This window comes from Aulonocara sp. 'chitande type north' Nkhata Bay, linkage group LG23, assembly GCF_057382095.1.
Source record: "Aulonocara sp. 'chitande type north' Nkhata Bay isolate Kocher_YH1m ecotype deep benthic linkage group LG23, A_spYH_male_GT1.1, whole genome shotgun sequence".
Taxonomy (NCBI): Eukaryota; Metazoa; Chordata; class Actinopteri; order Cichliformes; family Cichlidae; genus Aulonocara; species Aulonocara sp. 'chitande type north' Nkhata Bay.
Window position 1 is genome coordinate 19081113 of NC_141365.1, and position 10134 is coordinate 19091246.

The following is a 10134-nucleotide window of genomic DNA, read 5'->3' on the forward strand; positions in this document are numbered from 1 at the left end:
CCCCTCCTGAGACGTCTGACGGTTTGCCAGAATCTCTTCGAGGCAGTCCGAAAGTCTTTTTCCATGGCCTCTCCGAACTCCTCCCACACCCGAGTTTTTGCTTCAGCCACTGCCCGAGCCGCATTCCGCTTGGCCTGTTGATACCTGTCGGCTGCCTCCGGAGTCCCACAGGCTAACCAAGCCCGGTAGGACTCCTTCTTCAGCCTGGTGGCTCCCTTCACCTCTGGTGTCCACCATTTGGTTCGGGGATTACCACCACGGCAGGCACCCACCACCTTGCGGCCGCAGCTCAATGCAGCAGCTTCGGCATTCGGACTCAATGTCCCCAGTCTCCCTCGGAATGCTGTTGAAGCTCTGCCGGAGGTGTGCGTTGAAGATCTCGCGGACTGGGGCCTCTGCTAGACGTTCCCAGCACACCCTCACTACGCGTTTAGGTGCACCAGGTCTGTCCAGCGTCCTCCCCCGCCACCTGATCCAACTCACCACCAGGTGGTGATCAGTTGACAGCTCAGCCCCTCTCTTTACCCGAGTGTCCAGAACATATGGCCGCAGGTCTGCTGATACGATTACAAAATCGATCATCGACCTACGGCCTAGAGCGTCCTGGTGCCACGTGCACTTATGGACACTCTTATGTTCGAACAGGGTGTTCGTTATGGCCAAACTGTGGTTAGCACAGAAGTCCAATAACAGAGCACCGCTCGGGTTCAGATCAGGGAGGCCGTTCCTCCCAATCACGCCCCTCCAGGTCTCGCTGTCGTTACCCACGTGAGCATTGAAGTCTCCCAGCAGGACAACAGAGTCTCCAGGTGGAGCACCCTCCAGCACCCCCCCCCCCCCCCCCCCCAGGGACTCTAGGAAGGCTGGGTACTCTGAACTGCCACTCGGCGCATAAGCGCAGATGACAGTCAGGACCCGTTCCCCGACCCTAAGGCGCAGGGAACAAACCCTCTTGTCCACCGGGAAAAACCCCAACGTACCGGCAGCAAGCCGAGGGGATATTAGGATACCCACCCCAGCCCGCCGCCTCTCACCAGGGGCAACTCCAGACTGAGACAGAGTCCAGCCCCTCTCCAGGAGACTGGTTCCAGAGCCCAAGCCATGTGTAGAGGTGAGCCCGACTATATCTAGCTCTCAACCTCTCAACCTCGCGCACTAACTCAGGCTCCTTCCCCACCAGAGAGGTGACATTCCATGTCCCTATTGCCAGTCTTGGCAGCCGGGGGTCAGTCCGCCAGGGCCTCCGCTCCTGGCCGCCACCCGACACACAATGCACCCGACCCCTATGGCGCCTCCTGCGGGTGGTGGGCCTGCGGGAGGATGGGCCCATGTCTCCTCTTCGGGCTGTGCCCGGCCGGGCCCCATGGACTAAGGCCCGGCCACCAGACGCTCGCCCTCGGGCACCCTCCCCGGGCCTGGCTCCAGGGCGGGGCCCCGGTAACCCTATCCCGGGCAGGGTAAACTGTTCCCTCGGTGTCCTTTTCATAAGGGTCTTATGAATCGCTCTTTGTCTGGTCCCTCACCCAGGGCCAATTTGCCATGGGAGACCCTACCAGGGGGCAAAAGCCCCCAGACAACATAGCCCCTGGGATCCCAGGGACACACAAACCCCTCCACCACGATAAGGTAGCGATTCAAAATATGAAAACAAAAAGAAACATGCACATTATCTGTCATATGGGCCTGCATGAATAAACTTAATGGATCCTTTATCATCTGCAACCGAAAATAGTTGTGGATGATTACTATACCTTTCTAATGTGACGTTGTTGTCCTTGGCTCTCTTTCTCTCTCTCCCCCTCTGGCTCTGTTCCTGTGTTACTGAGTGTAATTACTGCCCCTCCCCCCTCTGCCAAGCGTAAAGCACAAGGCTCGCTTGCTGAGTGAAGCAGAAAAAAAGTGCGAGAGAGAGGCTGAGAGAAAGAAAAAAAAAAAACCCACGTGACGGCTCGCGATAAGGAGCCGGCTCGCGTCGTTCACGTCAAAGACCCGGCTCTAAGAGCCATTTCATTCGCGAACGACCCATCACTAGAAGCCACAGGAACAACCAACATAAGCATAAGCATAAGTAACAGTAAATAATACATATTGAATGTTGCTGAGCTGCATACAGTACTAGTACTGCATGATATGTTTAGAGGCAGCAGTATGATCCACACTTGAGTCCAGAGAGCACAAGGATGATTGAGTCTCTGGGAAAACTGGCTTTTGATCAGCTGCAGAAAGGAAACCTGATCTTCTATGAATCAGACCTGACAGAGTGTGGCATTGATATCATAGCAGCCTCAATTTACTCAGGAGTACTCACACAGATCTTTAGAGAGGAGAGAGTACTGTACCAGGAGAAGGTGTTCTGCTTCACCCATCTGAGTGTTCAGGAGTTTCTGGCTGCTCTTTATGTCCATCTGACCTTCATCAACTCTGGGGTCAATGTGCTAGAACAACAACAAACAACCTCCCAGAAGTTCAAAAGAAGTCAATCCCTCGACATGCTAATTTTTTTCCAGAGTGCTGTGGATAAGGCCATAACGAGCCCAAATGGACACCTGGACTTGTTCCTCTGCTTCTTCCTGGGTCTTTCACTGCAGACCAATCAGACTCTCCTGAGAGGTCTTCTAACACAGACAGGAAGTAGCTCAAAGACCAATCAGGAAACAGTCCAGTACATAAAGGAGAAGCTCAGTGAGAATTTGTCTGCAGAGAAAAGCATCAATCTGTTCCACTGTCTGAATGAACTGAATGATCGTTCTCTAGTGGAGGAGATCCAGCAGTCTCTGAGATCAGGAAGTTTCTCCACAGATGAGCTGTCTCCTGCTCAGTGGTCAGCTCTGGTCTTCATCTTACTGTCATCAGAAAAAGATCTGGATGTGTTTGACTTGAAGAAATTCTCTGCTTCAGATGAGTCTCTTCTGAGGCTGCTGCCAGTGGTCAAAGCCTCCAACAAAGCATTGTAAGTAAATATGTGGCCATGCATTCTTTAAACAATAAATGTTGATCCTATTTAACAAAAAGTATCTCAGTAACTCAGTCAAGTATAAGACTGTTTTAATATTTGACTAAATATATTATTATATTATTAATATGTATATTAGTAATATATATATATATATACATATATATATATGTGTGTGTGTGTGTGTGTGTGTGTGATATATATATATCACAAATTTAACTGCATTGTTTTTTCTAAACTTTAACTGTATTTATTTTTAGTTAATCATTAATTGTAGTGTACACTGACACATTCGATTTTCTTGCACTCTGTATATTTTCAGGTCAGATCAACATATAAAAACATATTAAATCAAATCCATTACATATGTGTGTGTGTGTGTGTGTGTGTGTGTGTGTGTGTGTGTGTGTGTGTGTGTGTTTCAGACTTAGCACCTGTAACCTCTCACAGAGAAGCTGTGAAGCTCTGTCCTCAGCTCTCAGCTCCCAGTCCTGTAGACTGAGAGAGTTGGACCTCAGTAACAACAACCTACAAGATTCAGGAGTGAAGCTTCTATCTGCTGGAGTGGAGAGTGCACATTGTACACTGGAAACTCTGAGGTCAGATCAAATAATATTTATTTTTCATCAAATAACATATTTAATCAATTAAAACATTTTGCCACTAAAGGGAGGTATTATTTATTTGTTCTTGCATCTTAGTATTTTTCATCATTTTCAAATCACAGTAAATTGACACATTTCTGGTGTTTAATATAAGGAAATAGCAATCCCACCTTGTCCTGGAGCATAAGAGACATTACCAGATCAAGTAACTCATCACTGTACAATCAATATACTGTAATTTCAGCTTGTGTGTGTGTGTGTGTGTGTGTGTGTGTGTGTGTGTGTGTGTGTGTGTGTGTTTTCTTGATTTCTAGACTATATGGGTGTTTCCTCTCTGAGAGAAGCTGTGAATCTCTGTCCTCAGTTCTCAGCTCCCAATCCTCTAGCCTTAGGGATCTGGGCCTGAGTAACAACAACCTACAAGATTCAGGAGTGAAGCTTCTGTCTGCTGGAGTGAAAAGTCCACATTGTAAACTGGCAGCTCTGAGGTCAGATCAAGGATTCTTATTTATGTCAAATGAGATAATTAACCAATTAAACTTTTAGCTAATAAAGGTCAGTTACATGCATTTGTTATTGTAGTGTATCATTTCTCATGATTTGTAAATGACAGTCAATTTCTGATGTGTTTAAAATCAGACAATAGCAATTCCAACCAGTCCTTGAGGAACATTAAATATTGCCAGATATAGTCACTTATAACTACACCATCAATGCATTTTAATTTCAGTGTTGTTGTTTTGTGTTTTTATTAATTTATTATTTTTGTCTTTGTGTTGATTATTTTTCAGACTTAGCACCTGTAACCTCTCACAGAGAAGCTGTGAAGCTCTGTCCTCAGCTCTCAGCTCCCAGTCCTGTAGACTGAGAGAGTTGGACCTCAGTAACAACAACCTACAAGATTCAGGAGTGAAGCTTCTATCTGCTGGAGTGGAGAGCGCACATTGTACACTGGAAACTCTGAGGTCAGATCAAATAATATTTTTTTTACATCAAATAACATATTTAATCAATTAAAACCTTTTGCCACTAAAGGGAGGTATTATTTATTTGTTCTTGCATCTTAGTATTTTTCATCATTTTCAAATCACAGTAAATTTGATATAGTTGACCACAACATATTACTCAAACGACTGGAGAACTGGGCAGGTCTTTCAGGAACTGTACTAAACTGGTTCAAAACATACTTAGAAAACAGGAAATACTTTGTATCAATAGGTAACTAGCCGATTGGAGCAGGCACGCTCTGTTTTGCGTAACTATTTTTAAATCCCGGTAGCACTGCAACCACGTAAGCTAGCGCAAACATTTTTTTTGCCTATGAAACCGGAGGACTTGTACTTACATCTTATGCCATCAGCTTGTCCTAGGTCACGGTTTCCTTCCACATAAAGCTTTGCAAAAACTGCATAAAAAGCGCTTGCAGGAACAAAAACATAATATTCCAGAAACACGCTTTGCCGATCCGATCAGCTGTTCATAACACTTCCTACGTTGGAATAGACGTCAGCGCGAACTTTTGCATTTCCACCATTACCTGCCCGAAACCGGAAGTGACGTCATTTTCGCGGAAATATAGTCTTTTTTACCATCAGGGCCTTATGAGCCTATACTGGTGTTTTTAAAAGTTATCTTTGACTTTATGACTTTCTGTGTCGTTTCTGGGATGCTTAGGACTCATATTGCACTGCTGGAAATAGTTTATTTTGATGCATATGCTGCCTTTTTGCAAATTTGCAGTATAATATTTATTTTCGTTTTTCCTGCAGTGTATAAAAATTGGTGTATTTCAAAAATAAAACTATGAAGACACTCAAAATAAATTTCCTGTGGTGGGAAACTATTTTGTGCAACTTTTTTGTATTTACAGTTTTGAGGGATAAGCCTCTTAAATTTCTCTAACTACAAATATATGTTAAAAAAGCAAAAACGATTTTCAATTTTTTTGTAGTTTATTGCACTTTTTTGCAATTTATGTAATTACTATGCACTTAATGAATACATATTATTAAAATCTGGGCTATAATGGTTGTATTGATGTATAGCAACTTGAAATGCTCCCAAAAATGGCTCCACAGCATGTAAAAATATAATATAAGCTCTGGCGGCCTTGGCTCTATGGTAGGTCTTAAAGGGTTAAGACAATAACAAAGTCAGCTTACTATCACCTCAAGAATATTTCAAGGATAAAAGATCTGATGTCTCAACAGGACCTGGAAAAACTAGTCCATGCATTCGTCTTTAGTAGGCTTGATTACTGTAACAGCATCTTTACAGGTCTACCTAAAAAATCAGTCAGACAACTACAGCTCATTCAGAACTCTGCTGCTCGAGTCCTCACTAAGACCAAAAAAGTGGACCACATCAGTCCAGCTCTGAGGTCTTTACACTGGCTGCCTGTCTGTCAGAGGATAGACTTTAAAGTTCTGATGCTGGTCTATAAAGCTCTGAATGGTTTAGGACCAAAATACATCAGTGACCTCCTGACCCAGCATGAACCTTCCAGATCCCTCAGGTCATCTGGATCTGGTCTTTTATCAGTTCCCAGAGTCAGAACCAGACACGGAGAAGCTGCATTCAGCTTTTATGCTCCTTATATCTGGAACAAACTCCCAGAAAGCCTCAGATCAGCTGAAACACTCAGTTTATTTAAATCCAGGTTGAAGACTCACCTATTCTCAGCTGCATTTGAATAAAGCACCAAATCCACACTTTTAAGATTAAATTTCAAAACTTACATTTAACTACTGATTTTATCCATTGTTCTGATTGTATCTGTTTTGATTTTATATACTGTTTTGTTTGTTTGTTAATTAGTTTGTTTGTTTGCTTGTTTTAATCAATTTTAAATCATACTTTTTATTTGTTTTTGTTTCTAATGTCTCTGTAAAGCACTTTGAATCACCTTGTTGTTGAATTGTGCTATACAAATAAACTTGCCTTGCCTAAATTGACACATTTCTGGTGTTTAATATAAGGAAATAGCAAACCCACCTTGTCCTGGAGCATAAATCAAATCAAATCAAATCAAATCACTTTTATTGTCACATCACATGTGCAGGCACACTGGCACAGCACATGCGAGTGAAATTCTTGTGTGCGAGCCCCACAAGCAACAGAGATGTGCAAACACAACAACACAAACGAGCAAAATACAAGAATGGCCAACCTGAAACTAATAAATATATGTACAATATATAATAGTGTATGCATTTCTGGATGTGTATACTAAATATTTTCCTACGTGTGTGTGTGTGTGTGTGGTGTGTGTGTGTATGCACATTTTTACAAATTAAATAGTTAAAAAAAAAAAAAAAAAAAAAAATAATAATAATAATAATAATAATAATAATAATAATAATAATAAAATATATAAAATATACAGAGTTGAATATGTGCAAAACAAGTGGCATTTATATACAGTGTGGAGTGCATAATGTTAAAGTTCCAGTAGTGAAGCTGAGGTGTCTATGACGTGTTCAGCAGTCTGATGGCCTGATGGAAAAAGCTGTCTCTCAGTCTGCTGGTACGGGACCGGATGCTGCAGAACCTCCTTCCTGATGGAAGCAGTCTGAACAGTAACATAAGAGACATTACCAGATCAAGTAACTCATCACTGTACAATCAATATACTGTAATTTCAGCTTGTGTGTGTGTGTGTGTGTGTGTGTGTGTGTGTGTGTGTGTGTGTTCTTGCTTTCTAGACTATATGGGTGTTTCCTCTCTGAGAGAAGCTGTGAATCTCTGTCCTCAGTTCTCAGCTCCCAATCCTCTAGCCTTAGGGATCTGGGCCTGAGTAACAACAACCTACAAGATTCAGGAGTGAAGCTTCTGTCTGCTGGAGTGAAAAGTCCACATTGTAAACTGGCAGCTCTGAGGTCAGATCAAGGATTCTTATTTATGTCAAATGAGATAATTAACCAATTAAACTTTTAGCTAATAAAGGTCAGTTACATGCATTTGTTATTGTAGTGTATCATTTCTCATGATTTGTAAATGACAGTCAATTCCTGATGTGTTTAAAATCAGACAATAGTAATTCCAACCAGTCCTTGAGGAACATTAAATATTGCCAGATATAGTCACTTATAACTACACCATCAATGCATTTTAATTTCAGTGTTGTTGTTTTGTGTTTTTATTAATTTATTATTTTTGTCTTTGTGTTGATTATTTTTCAGACTGAGTGTCTGTAACCTCTCACAGAGAAGCTGTGAAGCTCTGTCCTCAGCTCTCAGCTCCCAGTCCAGTAGACTGAGAGAGCTGGACCTGAGTGAAAACGACATAGAGGATGCAGGAGTTAAGCTTCTGTCTGTTGCACTGAACAGTACATATTGTATACTGGAAACTCTGAGGTCAGGATTCAATCTTTGTCACTGAGCATTATTTAGAATCTGTATTGCATTACTGAATATATGTCTGAAGGTTATAGTATTAACATGAGCCTTTTATATACCTTTGGTTGGATTATTTTAAATTACTCTTTAGAGTTTTTTTTTTAATAATCCTGCAATAAATCCCAAAGTCCTTTTTGTTCATGTTATGTTCTCTAATACGGACATTAAAGATACAATTAAAAATACTGTTTCAACTCAAACACCAGGAATCCAGAAAGGAGGAACTAACACTGAAACTAGAAACACAGGAAGAGACTTATACAGATAAGTGGGTACGATGCAACAAAGGGCAATGGAAGATACAGGGCTTAAATATACAATGAGGGTAATGAGGGAATGGGAACATGAAATAACACAAACATCAAACCAGGAACACAAGAAACAAGGAACACTAGGGAGGCACAGAGACAAAACCTAAAAGCTGGAAAATCATAGTGATCTAAAGATAAATTAAGGAACATGAAATACGAAAGACAAAACTATGAAAACCCAACAAAATCCCAGAACACTGAATAAACAAAACTTAAACGCAGAGTCATCTGATCCTGGACCATGACAAGTAGTAACAAGGACTGTAAAGAGAGACTATATCCATTCAGAGAATATATTTCTCCCATATTATCATTATAGTTTTAATTCCTGTTGAATATCACCGAGGGAACATTTTACCCTGCGCGGGATATGTTTACCAGGGCCCCGCCCTGGAGTCAGGCCCAGGGAGGGTGCCCAAGGGTGAGCGTCTGGTGGTCGGGCCTCAGTCCATGGGGCTCAACAGGCACAGCCCGAAAAGGGGACATGGGCCCACCCTCCTGTAAGCCCACAACCCGTAGGGGACGCCATAGAGGTCGGGTGCATGGTGTGCCTGGCGGCAGCCAGGGGCAGGGGCTCTGGATGTTGTAGGGCTGTCCTGGCTGACATGCCTCTACAATGTTGCGTGGAGATCAGGAGCGCTACCCCTGGACTGGCAGACCGGGGTGGTCGTCCCAATTTTTAACAAGGGGTACCGGAGGGTGTGTTCCAACTACAGGGGGATCACAGTCCTCAGCATCCCTGGGAAAATCTATGCCAGGGTGCTGGAAAGGAGAATTTGTCCATTAGTCGAACTTTGGATACAGGAGGAACAATGCGGTTTTCGTCCTGGTCGTGGAACACTGGACAAGCTCTTTATCCTCTCAAGGATACTTTAGGGTGCATGGGAGTTTCCCCAACCAGTCTACATGTGTTTTGTGGATGTGGTGAAGGCATTCAACTGTGTCCCTCGGGGTGTTCTGTGGGAGGTGCTGCAGGAGTATGGGGTATCTGTCCCATTGCTACAGGCCATTCGATCTCTATACAACCATTGCAAAAGCTTGGTTTGCATAGTCGGCAATAAGTCGGACCTTTTCCCTGTAGGTGGTGGGCTTCGCCAGGACTGCCGTTTGTCACCGATTCTCTTCATAACTTTTATGGACAGGATTTCTAGGCGCAGCCAAGTGGCGGAGGGCTATCACTTAGGTGACCTCAGAATCTCATCTCTGCTTTTCGCAGATGATGTGGTTCTGTTGGCTTCATTGGGTGATGGCCTCCCGCTTAAGATGCAGATAGCCACTGTGATATTCCCCAAATGATAAGTGTTTTCCACTGTTAGATTACCACAGATACATGACTTGAAGAAGTAACTGGAAGAAACAACATTGCATTGTGTTTTTTCAAAGGTTTACCCGCAAAGCCTCATGATTTAAAACTCCTGCAATACACACCGATGTGGCAGAATCTGCAGCTTTCACAATCCTCTTCTTCACACTGAAGCCGTTTCAGATGTTCTTTGCTGTAGTCTACTGCTAAACTAGAAGAGGTCACAGTATTGTTTTTGTTTTGTGTTTTTATTCTTTTTTTTTTTCAGTTGCTGTTTTACAATCCTAACTTAAATTGAATGGATGGAATGAATGAGGGTCCAGCAAAGAGAGATCTTCAGTGAAAAGCTTTTTAGATTAATTTTTATTTTGTGTCTGTACAGTCTGTCAGGCTGTCTGATCACAGAAGAAGGCTGTAGTTCTCTGGCTTCAGCTCTGAGCTCCAACCCCTTCCATCTGAGAGAGCTGGACCTGAGCTACAATCATCCAGGAGACTCAGGAATTAATGTGCTGTCGGATGGACTGAAGGATCCACACTGGAGACTGGACACTCTCAGGTATGGAGA

At 43.0% G+C, this 10134-nt stretch overlaps 1 protein-coding gene across 2 annotated transcripts in view; it reads left to right on the forward strand.

The window, feature by feature from the left end:
- Positions 1–975: 975 nt before the first annotated feature.
- Positions 976–10134, forward strand: part of LOC147301531 (uncharacterized) — a 29405-nt gene continuing 20246 nt past the window's right edge. Inside the window, exons 1-7 of one of the 2 annotated variants that reach the window (XM_086284670.1) lie at positions 976–2950; positions 3379–3552; positions 3873–4046; positions 4350–4523; positions 7263–7436; positions 7740–7913; positions 9952–10125. In XM_086284670.1, coding sequence (XP_086140796.1) covers positions 2181–2950; positions 3379–3552; positions 3873–4046; positions 4350–4523; positions 7263–7436; positions 7740–7913; positions 9952–10125 — 1814 coding nt within the window. In that variant the 5' untranslated portion in view covers positions 976–2180. The remainder of the gene's footprint in view (positions 2951–3378; positions 3553–3872; positions 4047–4349; positions 4524–7262; positions 7437–7739; positions 7914–9951; positions 10126–10134) is intronic. The other variant, XM_086284671.1, reaches the window with a different exon arrangement.